The 19,199-nt window shown below is 41.5% G+C and overlaps 1 protein-coding gene across 1 annotated transcript in view; it reads left to right on the forward strand.

Moving 5' to 3' along the window:
• The window catches only part of aff2 (AF4/FMR2 family, member 2), a 94,584-nt gene extending 89,677 nt beyond the window's left edge, over window positions 1-4,907 (forward strand). Inside the window, 3 exon segments of the mRNA XM_041944757.1 lie at window positions 689-741; window positions 2,709-2,938; window positions 4,500-4,907. Coding sequence (XP_041800691.1) covers window positions 689-741; window positions 2,709-2,938; window positions 4,500-4,621 — 405 coding nt within the window. The 3' untranslated portion in view covers window positions 4,622-4,907.
• Window positions 4,908-19,199: the final 14,292 nt, after the last annotated feature.

Here is a 19,199-nt window from a genome sequence, read left to right on the forward strand (position 1 = left end):
CAGAAAGAAAAAAAAATAACTGAGCTCAGTCACAGCAATTCATTTTAAAAGAAAAACAGCAGAAAAACAGCCTCACCAGCTCTGTAATATACTTATCCACATGACACATTAATGTGGATTTTAAGGGCTTGTCACTGTGTAACATTACACGATTTAATGTTCAGAAATTACACTTACTGTATGGGGCAAATCGGTGGCTCAGTGGGGTTCGCCTCATGTTATATTCATGTTATTATATTTTAGCCGTTTAGCTGATGCTTTTGTCTACGTTGGTTTTTCATATCCCTGATTAAATGAAGGGCTTAAATCTAAAATATACGGCAATAGATATAAATCACTCTGTATTATAACTTACTGCATTATTAAACGTTATTTAAAGGTAATTGCTTCTAAATGAATCCAGTTAGTTGAGTTTTCATGCCTTGTTTTATCACTTTGCTTATATATGTGTTATTTACTGAGCTTTAGAGGTGCTGGTAGGTAGATTTTGTTAACTTTAGAGGGAGCTAAGCTAAGCTAAGCTAACCATCTCTTGGCTGTAGCTTCACATTTCATGGACATAAACTATAAAATATGATTTCTGGTGCATTTTTGGTTGTTTCCTTTTCTAAAGGTCAGCAGTCACATAAAGCACATACTGTGAACAAAAAAAAACAAGTTCTATTAAATTTGTCTTTTTGTGACCCAGAATTCAGCCAAGAGTTCCCACCAGGCACCCTCTCCCTGGAGGACCAATGGGAAGTGAGTATACAAACACATGCAGTATCACCCCCCCACCTTCATTCACTTGGATAATTGAGAATTTATAATTCACCGAAGCTTTGGTGCAAAATACCATGCTGACAGCCACTTCCTCAAACAAACCCCTCAGGATGCAAATAAAGGGATTGATTTGTTGTAGATGTGAGGAGGAGACGACTGGAGGGGCTGCAGAGCGCTGGGTGAGAAGGAGTGATGATAGATGGAGGAGGAGAGGGGTGGAGGAGCTGTGGATGTGAAGCTAATGAGTTTGGACAGCTCTGACGCTGCACAACAGCAGGACTGGGGCTGCGTGTGTGTGTATGTGTGCTTGCAGTACTGAATCAGGCACAAGTCGTCAGGTCAGCGAGGGTCAAGGCCACATCACAGACATTACATCACTGCCAGAGCCACATACCCAGCTGTGCAAGGCATGGGCAGCAGTCTGTGGTCACATGACTGATGTTACTGTACAGTGAATGTCAGAACTGCTACACAACCTCTCACCTTCATCACTTTTTACAGTCTTCAGGCCTGGAATGATCAGTCCTTTGACTGGAACTGATTGCAAAGTCAAAGTCAAAACAAATGTCAGATATTTACCATAATCACTGTGCAGCATTATAAACATTAGCGTTATGTACTAGTGTTAATTTAGCTCCGATACACTGGTTTTACCATAAATAGATAAGAGCAATTTGTTGCTTCTGTCTCATGTGCCTGTGTAGCGCTAGCATGGTACAAAGATAAAGCTTCACTATCCAATACATTTATATTAACAATGGATTAGTACCTGCATGTAATGTGGAATACATTTTAGTGTCTTTCAGCTCATTGTTTTTGTTTTATGGCCCCACTAATTTACTGTTTTGGTTCAGTGTTGTTTTGCGCCACAGCAGGCAGCTGTTTTCAATACAAAAGCTCTGATAAACCAGCTGCTCGTGGCCTGCACACCTCTGAACTGCAAACACACAAGCTTGGCAACTAGCTGCTGAACACAGAGAGCCAAAAGGAGACTCAATATTGAACTTGCATTCATCAGATAGCCAGAAACAGACCCCATAGCATGCTAATGTTGCTCCATGTCTGCTGGATGTGTAGTTAGGCAATCGTTACTACCACATTTGCCATAACAACTTTATATGGTGATAATATGTCAGTGTTGCATTTACAGCTTAATCCATAAATGCATTTACTATCAAACCTGTTGCCCCCTGTCAAAAACACAATGTTTTTTATCTCTTGTCCTCTTCTATGACATCTTTTACTTTCCATCTTGTGTTTTCCTGATGAGAATAAATGTTTTTTCCCCCCATCAGCCTCTCATCTCTTATCCAGTTCTGTATGTGCTACTGTGCAAGCAGATTTTCACCCAATCCAACTCTGTAATACACAACGTAAAATGCTGATTTGAGACAATACAGCCCAGAAGCTGGCAACCTTTCACTATTATCATTTTGACAGTGAACGTAGAAGCACATGAAAGTGAATGAAGTAATGATTATGGTGTAATGCTATATGTGTTTGATTTAAAAAGTAACTTCACCCTGTCAGCTAGTGGTGGCAACATGCTCTTTCTGCACCCTGTGCAGCTGTGATGTACTATGCTATAGCACCAAGTTACACCACAGCTGGGTGTGGTTATAACAGACTTTCACCTGACTACTCCCAGCTGTCATGGTGGTGTGGTCAGTGGTGCAACAGACTTACACCTTTTCATCCATGGAGGCCAATGCATCTGTCTTTTTCCTCCTTCCAAAGTCTAGTGTGCCTTTTCTTTAAGAATAGAAAAGTAATAAAGATGGTATTTGGCAGAAAATATGCAACAACTAACACTTGGCTGACTGACTTTAGTGCTCACTTTCCCTCTTTGGTTGTTATCGAGTAAGTCAAAAGCCTTCCCAGCATAGATACATCCTGTTTAATTCTCTTAGTGTCACTGGGACTCACTGCCTCTCGGTATTCTCCAGGGTCAATGGGACTCCATCTCCCCTCTCACTCAGCCCCTCCCCAGCCAGCAGCGGAGGAGGAGGTGGAGGAGCAGCAGGAGGATCTGGAGGTGCCCCCGGCTCGTCAGGAAGTGTGGCTATCCCCCAGCGCATTCACCACATGGCCGCCAGTCACGTTAACATCACCAACAATATCCTGCGGAGCTATGAACACTGGGAGACTGCTGACAGACTGGCCACTGATAGCCAAGGTAGGACAACAGCTGACAAATGACCATGTTCAGATCATTTTTAAACAGTGTTAGTGAGAAATTTTTTTTTTTTACTCTCACCAAAGATCCATTAATGAAGTTTAAGTTTCACTAAGTCATCCATTTTCTTCTTATGTCGCTGCTCATGCTGTGCTGAACTGCTGTTCCTTGCTTTCTCAATGCTTTGAAAAAATGTGAAAGCTTTTAAAAACTGGCTATTTGCCCAGTCGCACAGAGTAGCAAGGCAGATATTTAATCTATAGAAATGCTGTTGATTCGTACCACCAAGTATGAAAAAGAACTAGTGAAAGTTTGCAAACTAAAACCAGTTTCAAAAGTGTGTATAAGCAATCATAATATACAGAACTGTCACTAATAAACGCTGTAAAATATATCATTGTTATGACGAGGACAGGGATTATTAATGAGAGAGTTTTCTTCACAGAAGTAGTTGAGTTAAACATGAAATAGTCCCTGCTTGTCTAGCTCCATTAGTCTTACAAATAGTAAGAAACTTCTCCACACTATTCTCTGATTTAATGCACATTTAAAGTGTCCTTGAATCCTCTCCTCACCTAAACAAAGAGCAGATACTCAACCCAACCCAGACTCAGGCTCAACTCCAGTGGCTGGCCCAAATGGCTTGTTGTCCAACCACGATCACTGTAGAACTGGATCCACTGGACCAACCAATAGCCACTAATTCACTGCTATGAGAAACTTTTCCTGAATTCCTGTGAAATGTCTCACCAAGTAAAAGAACGTAGTGTCAAAACCAATGAGTGTAAGTGTCAGAGTGAAGGGAAGCCTACAGTCATCAGGTGGGCACCCTCTTAATAACTGGAGTTTCCTGGAGTTGCACCCACCCACACACTCAACACAGCCCTCTGTAGCAAGCAACAGTAGCAACAGTATGCTAGCTATCAACAACCAGCTAACATGTCAAACTGACTAGCATGTTGCTATCATTGGCAGCACGCTGCCCAACCCACCAAGCAACAGCCAAACGATCACCCATGTTAACTAGCATGCTAACAACGTGTCAGGCTAACCCCCATGCTGCCCGAGCCACCAATTAAACCAATCAACAATTTGTTAAGCTAACTAGCATGCCAACAGTATGTCAGCTCACCACCAAATAAACAAATCAACATGTTAAGCTAATTAGCATGCTAACCTAACCCTCATGCTGCATAAGAGAGCAAATAGACCAATCACAATGTGTTGAGCTAACTAGCATGCTAACAGTATGTTCAGTTAACCATCTTGTTACCTGAGTCAGACCGGAATCACCATGACTCAGCCTGAAACACCGTGTTAAGCTAACTAGCATGTTAAGCTAACTGTCATGCTGTCTGCAGTTTATAATAAAAGTGATTTTACTTCATTTGCATATAAGCAGACATACAATGACCTGACTGACCTGATATTGCCTCTTAATGCCCACAGCGCCATCAGAAAAAAACACCCAAACTGTGTTCACGTGTGACCTTTCAGCACAAGCAGCAGCAGATGGAGTAACAATGAGTAACTGTTTCTCTCTCCCCCCCCCCACCTGTAGAGTTCTTCCAGGAGCTGGACTCGGTGATGGAGCCGTTGAGTCAGCAGAGCAGCATGACTGAGCTGGTCCGATACATCAGACAGGGACTGCACTGGCTCCGCATAGAGGCTCACCTGCTGTAAGGACTGGACCGGAGCCAAAACATACACAAAAAAAAGTGTGGGGGGGCGGCTGGGAGCTAGAACTGGGAAAACAAGTGAGATGAGACTCAGGACGATGCTTCGGTTTCCACTGGGATCCTTCAAATGACCCGACGCCACCCACGCTAATGTAAAGGCACAAAGACTGGGTGGATTAATTGGGCTGAAATTCACCTGCAATTAGGCCTGAACAGTAAATAAGTTTGGGAAGTTCAACTGTGAATCACACATTATAAATTAGCATACAGAAAATGTGGCTGATGCTGCTTTTTGGAGCATTCGCAGCTGTATATAAATGCAGGCTGCTTAAATTCCCAGAGGGACTATAGATGTTACAAACCTCCCCATGTCCCTGAATAGACATGAGAAGCAGAGAGGAAAGGTAAAAAGTATTTTTACTAAGACAGGATCATTTTCAAAAAGATATGTGAGAGGCTGGTGTGATTAAGGAGGCTGAAGGTAGCTCAACAGAGGCTCATCTGCTCCAGCAGTGGCCTAGAAACGTGTCTGTGATTGGGACGAGAATTAAAGCCTCAGGCTGATATCGATCCAAGTGGAGGAGTGGTCCAATCCATTAGATAAAGACCACGCCGGTAAAGGGAAGGGGCTCAGCTACAACCACTAGAGCTGAACTGATGGAGGCTGAAGTTAGTCCTCTGCGATCATTGCAGGCAGACGCTAGAAGCTGCTTCCTTGTTGTGCATTCCTTCAGTAATTTAACAGCATACAGTCATTAGTCACAGGAATAGAAAACGGCTGCTGAAAAGTCATCCTCTCTGGTTAACAAGTCAGTCACATTTTACATTTTTAAAGTTATTATCCCTAAGAATTTAATCACGTCAAACTTAATATTTGATAATATTCATGGCCGGCATTGTTCTGCTGTAGCCATTAAATGGCTTGACACTTGTTGGTTCGCTGTAGTTTGCATTGTCAGTGGCGGAGTCCGCCATTGCTGCACTGGATTCAAATAACGTACACATGCGCTACTAGGGAACAGTATTAATGAGACGTCCTCAGCATTACCACCACAGGTGTCACTGAACCAATCAGAAGTGAAATCTTAAGGGTTATAACTTTAAACTGTCTTGTGCTCTTAATTCTGGATTATCTTCTGATGACTGGGCCAGTTATTGTTACCGATGTGATTCTTTAGTTTTGGTGACAAACAAGTTTTCACTTCACATTTAGTAAAAGACGAAGGTGTCAGAAGTTAAATGTCTAAACACAAGCCTAAATCAGAAAATGATAATATTTTAAATTAGGAACTATCTAACTATCTACACATTTTTTATTGAGGTTTGATAAAAAACAAACAAAAAAAAAACTCTTCAATTACAGCTGTGATATCAGGGTAGCCTCAGTTTGTCCAGTTCCCATCAAGAAACTCACATGGACCTGGACCTGGAGTGGTTTGTTTAGAAATGGACTCTCAGAACAATCCAGTGAAGATAACCCTAACACTAAGATGTGTCAAGCTAGACTGAGGATTACAAGAGCTGGTCGAGACGTAGTCCGGGGGGTTAGCAGCTCAGCAGAACAAGCACTCAATTCACTGGTCCTACAAATGAGGGCTTTCCTCCATCAGAAAAAGTATTTGTCCGGTTCTTCTCTGACTGGTTATGGGCTTTGAAGAAATGCCTCTCAGTTCTATTTCCCACAGTAACCCACCCACTAAGGTGTCAGACACTTACGGGGGGGAAGAAACTACAAGTTTCAGTATGATTTGGCTCTAATTAAGCCCCCACCCATGTGCAGATCGAGTGAACAGGGGGGAAACCTCACGTCGGCTTTCCTGCCCTGATGTCAAAAGCTCTGTGCATCAGCAGCGACTTTGTACAGCGCTTAATGAGACCAAATCATCTGCTGGATGTGTTGTAGTCGTTCCCCAGCATTTGTCGTGTCGTGTTGTTAGTGTGTAAACGTGTACAGCTGACTGTCAAGTCTATTTAAATCATTACCTGACTGGACGACGATGATGTTTGTGTACCATAATGTACAGACTGTGACTCCTGAAAACAGTGTTTGTTTTTTAGTGTCTTGTGAATGATTCGATGTGAATGAATGAGGAAGTGAAGCAACTAAATTGGGTATCTATATGTGAGTGTGTGCGCGTGTGATTGTGTGTGTCCATGCACAGGCTATGGCTGCATTTACACAGCACCAAACACGATCAGATTTTTAACCCTTTGTGGCACGTGAAAACATATCGAGAGCCTTTTGTGTCCATGTGGTGTCTCTCTGCTTTCACGTGTGCCGTAAAGATTTAAAATCTAGATTATTTTATTCATGGTCTCTGTAAATCCAGCACATCAAGCATGAGTTTTTAAGTTTTGGATCATTTGACCATCGCTGAATGTGTATGGAAGACAATGCGGATGTGAAAAGTAGTTTTCACTTTGACAAAAAAAGAAACTCAAGTGCCTCTATTTGTGTCCAGTGGGAATTGCTCTATTTATTTAAGAACAAAGAATTAATCTAAATGATTTTCCATACCATATTGGTATAAATATGAGATTGTTTTTCGTAAAATCAAATGTTTCCACAAGCTTTTTACTGGCGTTTATGATGACACCAGGGTTTGGCTTTAAGAAAAATGTGTGATTTAACGTGTCAAATTTGCATCAGTTGCAGTTTTTTTCTTTTTTTTTCCTCGATGATTTGAGCAAGTATGGGTTTGTCTGAAATGCCTGAACATTTTAAACCATCGCATGCAATAAATGATAGCTTCAGACCAAGAACTACTTGTGTCCATTTTGAAAAAAGAAAAAAATAATAAAAACAGCCAGTGTAGTTATTGTCACATAGTCATTTACAGTGTGAATGTTCAACATCACCTGAAAATACAGAGCTGCTTCAAATGCACCACGCTAAAGCTAGCAGTCTGATGGAGGTAATAATGTTCAAGAACATCAAGTCACTTCACAGGAAAAGTTCAGCATTTTACGAAATGTGCTTATTCTTCTTTCTTACACAAAGAAAGATGGAAACGTGTTTGTATGCTAAATATGAAGCCACAAGAAGCAGATATTTAGCTAAAGACCAGAAACATTGGGAAACAGCTGGCTTGGTTTTGTCCAAAGGTGGCAAAATTCGCCTGTTAGCACCTCCAAAGCTCACTGATGAACATGTTGTATCTCGTTTGTTTTAGGGCTGGACGGTACACCTGATGAATTGGATCAAATTTTTGTTTTTGTACAATGTTTAAAATGTTGCTTTGTGACAATCAAGTCATTACAACACACACATAACGGTAGCTTTCCGTCAAAATGTAACATAGATGTTAGCTGCTACGTTAGCTGTTAGTCATGCTAGTCCTGTAACCTGTCATGTGATTGGTTACACTATATGCACACCTTCCGCAGTTTACAGGACTGTCATGACGGCAGGTGGCTCTCGATATGATGGTTGCGCCTGCAAGAGGGACTGCCGGGTAGCTAACGCTAGCTGAAGCAACAGGCGCTCACAGTGTAGCAGTATGGAATAACCTGTGTCTTTTCAATATGTTTGCAGGATTTTCTAACCTTAGGACAAGCCAGCCGCTTCCCTCTGCTTCCACTGTTTGTGCTAAGCTAAGCTAACTGCTGACTCTAGCGACATATTTAGCACACAGACATGAGAATGCTTACTCCCAAAATGTCCAACTGTTCCTTTAAAATGGACTCATGGTTCTTCATCTGAAAGCCTGACATGTTTACGAGTGAACATTTTGGATAACAGTCCCAAACCTTTATTCCCTGTGGTTTAACAAAACTGCCTTTTAAAGTTTTTTTTTCATTTATTTTATTGTTTGAGGTAATGAAGCCAAATTGTCCCAATGAGCCAATGAACTTCTACAACAGCCAACAAACAAAACCCACAAACTGTTTCTGTTAGACCTCAGTCGTTTCAGGTCAATAGTTGATCCACAGTGTTGCTCAGTCCAATTCAATGATGTTCGATGTTGTTTTGTTTTATGGTGAAACAGTGATGTTGCTATATGGTTATTGTTAATTTCACACAATGATCCTTATTTTGATTATATGCAGCGGTACGATATACTTATACAATAATATGCTGTAAAATGTCAAAAATATTGCATTGGTGACATCATGGGAAGCATCAGTTTCATCCCACTATGCTACATGTCACATGATGGTTATGATAAATGTTGAATTCATGCAACAGTTCATTTGACTATATGCAATGTCAATATGTCGGTATATCCTGAAACACTTCAGAGACAGCCTGCCTCAGCATGGCCTTTTATTCTGCTGACATCTTACTCAACATCTTATTAGCTCCTGTTACATTATCACAGTTGTCAACTTGTTTATCAAAAGCAGCGGTGGCAGAAACAACGTCTCCGCTGTGGCGATTACAGTAGAGAGCTAAACAGACTGATTTATTTTTTGACAGCAGATGGTTACAAGCTGATAATACATTGATAATCTCTCCGGTTGTGATGAGTGTCTCAAATATTTGTTTGCACTTCAGAAAATCACAGATACACTTTGATTGCTTTGGAATTTTCCAAAACTGCCTCATATAGTAAGTGAACTAGCAGTATTTATAAGGACAATAAAGTTTTTTTTTCTGCTCAAATTCCTGTAATCCACCAGAAAGCTGCTTTTTTCTTGTTTTTTTTTTTTTTTTTTCATTTGATTTTCCTCAGTTGTTCTGTCCGGGTGACTTCTAACAGTGTTAGAAGCCAGTATTTGAAATCAGTCTCTATTTATCCAGTAAATATTTGTTGAGGTCACTGGAGGGAGACAATAATACTCTGTCACTACCGCACAGGTCAGTTTCATAAAAAAAAACTAACATGTTGCGTCATGTTTTCTCATTTATGCTAATTAGTAAGTAGTAACCATTATAACTACCTTTCAAATTAGTAAAACCAACGGATATCGTAGGACAATTCATATCATCAGCTGTAACAGAATATACCAGTTAGGCAAACCAACCAATCTTCTATATATCTGTTTGTTTATTGCGCAGTACGACACACTTACAGGAATAGTTCGACATTTTGGGAAATACAGCTACGCACATTCTTTCCAAGAGTTAGACAAGAAAATCGATACCACTCTCACGTCTGTTCGCTAAGTACGGACCTGGAGGCCATTAGCCTAGCTTAGCATAGAGGCTGGAAGCAGGGGGAAACAGCTAGCCTGCCTCTCTCTAAAGTTCTAAAGTCTGTCCAGCACCTCTAAAGCTCACTAATTAAAACAGATATCGTTTGTTTAATCCATGCACTAAACAAAACTACTAACAAATAAATGTGGTTTGCACTGCGTAAACAGACAAGATGCAACAAGTTAATTAGTCGGCTTCAGAGGTGCTGCTAGTAGCTGTTTCACCGTGCGTCCAGTCTTTATGCTAAGCTAGGCTAATTTCCTCCCAGCTGTGTCTCTGTACTTAGTACCAAAGAGAGGCACCAAACTTCACATCTAACTCTCAGAAAGAAGGTGAATAAGTGCATTTCTCAAAGTGTTGTGCAATTTCTTTTAATAGACACTTTGTATTGTAGTTGATATAAAGCTGTTGTATTGGGCTAATGTAGAAGGAAACATGAAATACTGACCAAACAGAAGACAAACCGACAAATCATCTAATTAAAAACTGAAGTTAATCAAATAGCTTATCTGTCAAGTAATAATTAGACAGCCTGGCGCCCGTCAATTTTACTTTTTAAACACTTTTAAAAGTAGTATTATTTTAACCTGTCAGCCAGTAATACTGAGACCATGTTATCCTCTGCCACGGTCGCTCTGATGGTCCTGCTGTCCCCAGTTATTTTGTTATAGCTAGTTTTGTCTCCCTTGTGGGACACAACGGTGTTGAATCATGCAGGGATTCAAAATGGCCCAGGTGAAAACAACCCGTACAACAGAAAGTTCAGAAACTGTGTTGACTCCGAGCACTTTCATGTTTTCAGTCAGTCTGTTTCCCACAGTGAGAAACTGTCAGCTGGTCTCGTTGGTGATGTAGAATAGCCCCAGGTCAGTTCACTCCACAACTCTGAATTTTCTCTTTAAAGATGCAAAATGTAGCGATTTTTAAACCAAGCACTCCCCCACCATCAGCGGTTGTTTGGGCCTGATTAATCAGAAACCTTGTTGATGCCTGTCAAACTCTTGACAGTATGACTTGTGTGCAGACAGCATTCCTGGTGGTCTCCGCTGGTTATTGCGATGATACAACAGAATCAAACGTCACGTGGCATTTATTGATCTAAAAATGCGACACTGCACCTATGAACTGTTGGGCATCCCCGTATGGTAAAATGAGCATATTTAAAACCAGACACTGGCGGTTTTGAGACGGGCAGCAACACGGTGCCTCCGATCCAGCCGGACGAATCAGTCTGCAGCTCTGATGTACATCACTGGCTAAACGCAACATTGTAAAGATTTCTACAAAATAACATCTGACAACACACCTGTCCAACTTGGATTGCATTGTATTTTGAAATGTGTTGCACAACTTCAGCTGTTTTTCTGTTTCTATCAGTGCTATCTTTTGGCCTTTTATATGGTTCTTTTTATAATGAAGTTGTTCTATGTGATGATCAGAAGTTGTGATGCAGTTCCATTGTTTTTAAATATTTAATGTCTCTGAAATATGGATTAAAATCTGTTTAAAACCAGCGATCTTGCTGCTCTCATGGTCATATCTGTGTCTTTTAAAATGCAATATTTCACTGAGCTGTATATGGCTTCTTTTTTTTTTTTTAAAGAGGTCTCAAAAGCCCATCATATTTTTAAATATTACCACAAGAAAATGTACAACTGCTTGCTTTCAGATTGCATTTTTAAATTTCTTATTCCATAAATGTAATAAATGAAAGCAAACAGACATTCATTGAATTAAACCATAATGTAAACACCATGAAATGCACTCTTACAATAGGACTGAGTTTTCTTAATGGATAAAATCTCTCCAATTTTGCACTCAAAATAAATAAGGCCTCAGCCTTTGAGTGGCCTTGATGTATTACATTATAAGAGCCACGCAAGTCTTCTTATTAGTGCTAATGGACTTTTATTTCTACATCATAACAACTATTAGCCTACTTCACCATGCATGATTAATTCATTGAATATAGCCGCGCATTAGAATTCAAAAGGGAAGAAGAAAGCTGCGTCTTCAGACAGTGAGAGAGACGGTGGGACAGAGCTCGATGGACTTCAGAGTGTGTGAGACGGAGAGAGACAAGGGGTCTCGTGTTAAAGACGAATTCAAAGTGTGCATTTTCTGGGAGAAGTAAATCCCACCTAATTAAGTATTTCCTTAAATGAGTCAGGAGGTGGAAAGCCTATTCTGCAGACCCTGAGACATATTTACTGAGAGTGTGTGTGTGTGTGTGTGTGGCCTTGGTGTAGAGGCAACACAGTGACAGCTTAGATTTATAGGTTTAATTGCCATAGGTAACCATGCAGTCAAACAAGCTCTCAGAGACATGGTTTAGCATCACACGCGTCCACAGAGACAAAAATGTATGGACATGCACATTTGCAGCAATAAGTGTCTACTGTCCACACTGTGGAATCTGACCTGAGCAGATTATAACGCTGTAGATGAAACCATGAGTGCGATCATGATGACTTTAACATATCTTGCATTTACTACAATTGTCAACTGTTAAAATCACTGTTTCAATAACTGCTCCTCCACATCCACGCCCTGCATTTCTTCTTTGTGACGTTGAGGCGGCTGGATGGAAACACAGCTAATGCAGCATGAGCACTGGAACCTCATGCACACTGCCTCTATTGACTTTTTCATGCGGACTGGCGCTGTGATCAAGACGACCAGCGTGCAAGTCTCCCCCCGGTTGAGCGGTCCCAACGCGCCGGCACAGTTTTAAAGTTGTAAAAAGCTCATTATTCATTCCCACGGTATATTCTTACAGACGATCTGAATGAAACACTCTGCTCCGGGCTCTTGAATAAAAGCGTCTGATTGAGAAGCAGAGAGTTGATTTTAAATGGATATGTATTTAAATCAAATGCAGACTGTGGACTCTGGAGTCAGAATTGTAACTTCAGATCTTTGGGAGTGTAACAAATACTAATGAGAGGAGATTTTCAAATAAATACGACTATTTTTGCCAGCAGTTAGAGGCTGAGTCTGCATGTGAACAGGTCAGATTTGCTCAGGACCATTTTTGCAAATTATCTCTGTGGCATTTTCTCTCTTAGTTTTCCAAAGGCTCACTCAACCTGGCAACATCAGCGACTGATAATCTGGCAAACGCGAGCAAATTGTCAATATCACAGCCGACAAAAGGAATTCTGCTCAGCTCTGTATTATAACAAGAAAATGTTCTCTTTTTCAGAAGACCACTTCATATTAGAAAGAGAGTCTGATTGTCTCTCACCCTGTCAGACACCATCAGTGGGTACAGATAATGAGCCCGATGGCTGATAAGATCCCCCTGTCTCATCTTAGGCATGAAATAAGGTTTAATCACACTATGCCAGCCAGTAAATGTTAAATGTTCATTGCTTTTGCTGATGTAGCCTGCAGGTTTAGGTTTTAGTGTAGTTTAGTGCAGTCTGTTTGTTGTGATGTGACAAAGGTCCCTGCTGGAGTTATGTGGTTTGCACTTAGCTGAGGTCATATGTTGTTACAGCAACAGCAAATGTAATGATGTACTGTATGTAATGTGTGTAATAATGTGGCATGTATGTCGTAGGAATGAGAGAAAACTGTGTTATTGCATAATACAAATGATTTTCCTGACAATGACAGTCGCTTGAGGCTCATCTAACAAATGAGTGATAAACAGAAACAAATCAATGACCACAGACTTTGCTTGTGAGGTCATAAATAGAAACATATGAAAAAAAAAAAAAAAAAATATATATATATATATATACACACAGTCTCTACAATATTGTAGACTTCATTCAGTCACACCTCAGCTCTGCACATGACCACATCAGTGACATGAGAAAATGATCCACCCTCTTGAAACTGCTGCAGGTCAACCCTTCTTTCAGTTTTGAAGAGAGTCATTTTTGTGGCATTTTGGAGCGCCACAGCAAACCAGACTGAGCCTCGGCCAGGATTATAGAAACTCTAAGGTCACGAGTCCCCCCAGCACAATAAATCAGTGTGCTGTATCTTACCACTGAAGTGTTTCTATTGACAAGCTAGACGCAGCTTGATCAATGGTAGACGTGAAAACAGCAGCTGGGAAAATGGGAAACTGAGAGCCCTGATCCAGAGACAGCAAAACAGAATGTTTACCTTCCTGCGATGCCATGAGCACATACGCCCGCAGCGCTACTGACCATGGCAGCACTGTTGTATTTAAAAGGCTGACGATAATGTTTTAATATCATTCACCAAACAGTAGCCTGTTGTTGCCACACTTCACTGGAAATGCATTTTACACTTTCCACTTTCATAACCACAGGTTTCCCTCACCACCAAAAGTTGATTACAGACATTGAACTTCATTAAATGAAACCCAGTCCGATAATTAATTCCCTCTCTCTCACCGTGGCAGAGTGGCAGTTTAAATAGATTGCCACTCATTCGATGCCACATGTTTAAAAGCCCATCATCCGTTAGCTTGTACCTGCCTGTCCTTGAGGGTTGTAGAGTCAATCACAGCTGGCACTGGGCGAGAGGCGAGCTGCACCCTGGTCAATCACGGGACTGATACATGTAAGCAATTAACCTAAGCTGCATATTTCACACAGGAAGTCCACGCGGAAAGGTGCAAACCCAGAACATCTCCTGTGAGGCGACAGCGCTAACCGCTGCAGAAGTGATTGTTAAGACAGGGGGCTTTTCTGCTCAGCTCCGCGGTTCACAGCTCCAGCGGCGCTAACGAGGGAAGAGCTCGTCAGCTCTAATTGAATGACTCCTGATTAAACCGGTTTCACATTGGCAGCCAACATATCACATCTTGTCTGACTTCTAATTGGCTGCTTCCTTGATGCGCCACGTGCTCCGGAGACACAGCTGTCTACATGGTGGGTTGGCGAAGACAGCGGAGCAGAGGTGCACAGGCGGGTTTGAACAGATCAAACACTCTGACTCACTGCAGAGGACTGAAAGACACAATATCCTGCTAATAAAGGTGGTGACATTTTGTGGCATTGGATTCCCAACATGTCAGGTGTCAAAGCAAATGTCAGCCTGTGCTGCACGAGACACAGTAAGGACATAAAAAGTTGGTTTAAAGTGTCTGTGCACACTTACGTAGGGGTTTTCAACGATTAAGATCAATTAGACCACTGCAGGCTGAGGCTGGGTGAAGCCATGTTTTCTCAGAATTAACAAAACTAAGAAGAGACATGTTTAGAGCAATAAACCAGTAAAAAAAACACACTGGGGGCGTGTGCAGGGCCCATAAACAGAGGGTTTGAGTATTAAAGTGGTTATCATCAATATGTTTTATAATAACTGTGTATCAAACGATATGTGAAAACAGTGTGAAAGGGGCTGCTTGTAGTGATGAACCTACAGAGAATTATCAGCTGAATCAGCAGCTGCCCTCGGCCTTACAGAGCTTTACAACTTCACTGTTGAGGTTCCCTCTCGCTGCTCTCAGTGTGTCATTTTAATTTTCTGCAGCTGTTTTCATCAAACAGCTCTAAAACCCCACTGCACGCTACCTGTTGAGCGGCGAACACAGACACAGTTAGCAGCTAGCTGGTGGACAGCGAAGCACTGGTGGACTCAGGGGCGAATGAAAAATGAATGAGGCACCAGTGTACACAGAGTCATGATGCATTCATGGTGGAACAGTTCAAAACCCTCCATAACCACAGTGGTTCAGACCAATCAGTGACCTGTGAGGCTGCCGTGGTTTAGGCGTGTTGACAGTGAGGCTGTTCATTCATGAAAAACAATGGCGGCTCCTGATGCAGCGAGCATTGATGCTGCTACGGCATCATTTATATCAGAGCTGGAGAGTATTTCTTTATTGAAAGAAGAAACTGGAGGCTTTTCACTACAGAAAAAACACGTTTGCATAAAGGTTAAGATATTAAAGATATTTGTCATTTTCTTGCAGTCTCTCATAGTCAGAAATTAACTGATAAAATTTAGCGAACAAATGCATCAATCAATAACTTTAACTCCAGGGATCAGATCCCACTTTCATCACTGACACCACTTCCATGTTTACTGACAGTCTGTCTGCAGAACAATAAGTCGGCAGGAAAGGGCACATTCACACCAAATACTTTCTAATCTTAATTTGAACTACGCAGCATTTTCTCATTTTTATCACTTTTCTTTTCTGTTGAACTTTTCTGTTAAAAAATGAGAGCAGAACCCCGGCAAACTGCAAACCACAGATTGCAAGGGTTTGTTAGATGTGAGGCGCAATCACACAAGTCATAAGTCACAAATTGCATTTCAGTGCAATGCCGTAATGAACTTCACCCATCTGGGTCCCTCAAAGGCTGAAATAAAGTGGTCCCAGCTCTGGTTTTAGAAGTGGATTGAGATGTAATTACCAAAATAAACTGCCTGCATCTTTATATTTAAGTACAGGAAATACGAAGTGTACGTGGAACTATGTCCTGTGAGTCTGACAGTGTGGTCAGACTGCAACACTAAACTGAGGGAGTGCACTTTTAAGTGTAAGCTTAAACGTCCAGTGTGTAGGATTTAGTGGGATCTTGCAGTTGGTTGCAACACCAAAAGGCGTTCTCCATTCTGGGCTACTGTAGAAACATGGCGGTGCAACATAGTGGACTCTGTGGAAGAGGACCTGTGCTCTCTGAAGATGGATAGAGCTCAATCTAAGGTAACAAAAACACTTTTTTAGGTCATTATTAATTCTAAAATTGTTCTGAATATTATATTGCATTTTTACCAATAGATCCTCCAAACCCCACACACTGGACCTTTAAGTGCTACCCATTAAGATTAGATATTTTAGCATATAACTGCCTCTTTTTCACCTAATGGGCCTTTTTGTTGCAATAGCCATTCAAAGTTTTGGCATTTTTCCAGTTTGAATTGGCAGGTTTGTCCTCTAAGCACTGTGCAAACGAGACGCACATTCAACAAATGACACAGGAGCACGTCAGTTAGCACGTTACAGCTGCTGCGGTGGATCTTTCCTCACAGTTTACACGCTAACTTGTCAGTCACAGATGTATCTAGTATTGTTATCTGTGGCCACATTCCATGTGGTTTTCAAGTGTGAAGAGTCCTGCTATAATGACACGACTGACTGGCAGACCTATAAGCAATGAAAACATAATTATTGTTATCACAGCACAGGTCTGATGCCTCCACCATTTCTGTCTAGTGCAGCGCTGACATTTGTAACACTGATACAGATCGGCTTTTAAAGGTGAAATGTAGCATAAAACTAAAGCCCTGTTAAAAGGTAAAAGGTGTTTTTAACGTCATCATGTGGATTAATGAACTCTCCGCCGTGTGTGTGTTTAAAAACCTTCCACTTGATTTTCCTGTGTCAGCCACGACGTTGTGATACAGGTCGCAATGTCCAATGCGCCGATGGTATTCACACTTAAAAGCAGACCATGGTTGTTTCTCAGTCCACTGCAGTGGAAAAAACTGCCAAATGCTATATGAAGCTACCAGCTGTGGCATACTGTAACTTTCCTCCGTCTCTACAATGTAAAACTGGCCAGATGAAACACTGTAAGCAGCTTAGTAGCTTCAAACGGAGGAGACGGCCGAGTCTACAAAATTAATTTGGCCGCTGAAGAGCATTTCTGATCCTCCTGACAAAATACTCCAAAACCACTTCCTCAAGTCCTTGGGAGGCGAGTACACAACAGTTTGTTTACTATTCCTGGATTCATTCACACACAATAAACACACACTCACACTCACACACACCCTTGAGACCAAGCCTAGTCATGATGCAGCTGAGCTAAGCGCTTTCTACACACATACACATCCTCTCCCTCTCTCTAATGTAATTGTGTATATCGCCAACGTTAACAGAAAGGCAGTGTGACCTGCCAGAATATGAGCCCATAGCAGTAATGCGATTACCAGTTTATGAAACATAATGATAGACGATGAGAGTGAGACAAAGACAGAGTGGATAGGAGAGAAGAGGCAGGTAGAACAGAGGGGGAAAAAAAACAGGAGGTAAACAGTGGCATAATTGTCATTAGATCAATTTGATCGTGGTCAGAGATCGCTGCTCGTGATGCTAAATATTGATCTGATAAAACCACTGAGGCAGAAATATGGGCTGACATGAAAACAGCCAGAGGAGAGCAGTTACAGCTGCACTGACTCAGGCCTCCGCCTCAAAACACGACCACGAAGCTCTGATGATGAGGCCGCGCACGCCACCTGCTCAGCACCCAACAGCACACACAAAGTTAGCAGCTAGCAGGTGAATACAGAGGCCGTTCAGCAGCTGAATAGTCAAGAGGTGTAGGTAGAGACAAAGACGGATCTAAAGGTCTGCTGGCAACTGCTGTGAGTCCATTAACTCCCCCAACTGAGCATGAGTAGTGGATAGTAACTAAGTGCAAATTTGAGGTACCTGTACTTTACTTACGGATTTCCATTCTATGCTTTATACTTCCTGTCTGATGAAAACCACGAATCTCCAAATCTGGTGATTTTGAATATGAATGTTTCTAATAAACTGAAGGATTAAACATTCCTTTATGGGATGAGAAAATGTGGCTACCTCTTAAACATTTAGGGTTAACTCTTTAAAAATCCTCTTGGATTAGCTGGAAATCACATCTTAGCAAATCTGAAAACAGGCCGTTTTCTGAAGTTGTTGCAATAAAGATATGTGGTTCTCACAGGACAGCAAGGCTACTAACATGTACAGATCTTTGACATGACGCTTTGCTGTATATGAAACTACTCGACAGTACGTAAAGTAGCAAAAATTAGTGCAACCTGAAACATCCACAGCAGTAAAATGCAAAATAAACATTCATGGACCAACAATATGAATCCAAATATATAATAATAATTATAAGATTTAATAGTGAAACTGACATTTTTCAGGAGAATTACAGTAGTAACAGTTGCAGTACTTTTACTTTTGATAGCTGAGTAAATTTTACTGGTGAACACTAGAATACTTTTACTTTAGTAAGATTTGAATGCAGGACTTTTTGTAGTATTTTCACAGTACTTAAATCCTGAAGTAGAGGATCTGAATACTTCTTCCACCACTGAACATTAGCAGAATAGCATGAAACGCCTCTTCTTCTTCTTCTTTCAGCTGCTCCCCATTGGGGGTCGCCACAGCGGATCATCTGCTCTCTGGCAGACCGGGCCCCCGCTCAACCCAGCATGGAAATCTGCATGATTTGATTTGGCATAAGCTTTTTACGCTGGATGTCCCCCCCACCCTCATTTATCTGGGCTTGGGACCGGCAATTAGGAATACGCTAGCTCGTGCAGCCCCAGGAGACGGGAGAAGGGTGGGGATCAAACCGGGAAGGCTTGAATCAGTAGACGACCCCGCTCCACCTTCAGAGCTGCAGCCAGCCCCTCAGCCACAGCTCAACAGCATGATACTGAGGACAGGCGTATACTGTGCTGACAAAACAGGGACCAAACATGAAAACACTGCTCCAGGTGA

This window comes from Chelmon rostratus, chromosome 9 (assembly GCF_017976325.1).
Source record: "Chelmon rostratus isolate fCheRos1 chromosome 9, fCheRos1.pri, whole genome shotgun sequence".
NCBI lineage: Eukaryota > Metazoa > Chordata > Actinopteri > Chaetodontiformes > Chaetodontidae > Chelmon > Chelmon rostratus.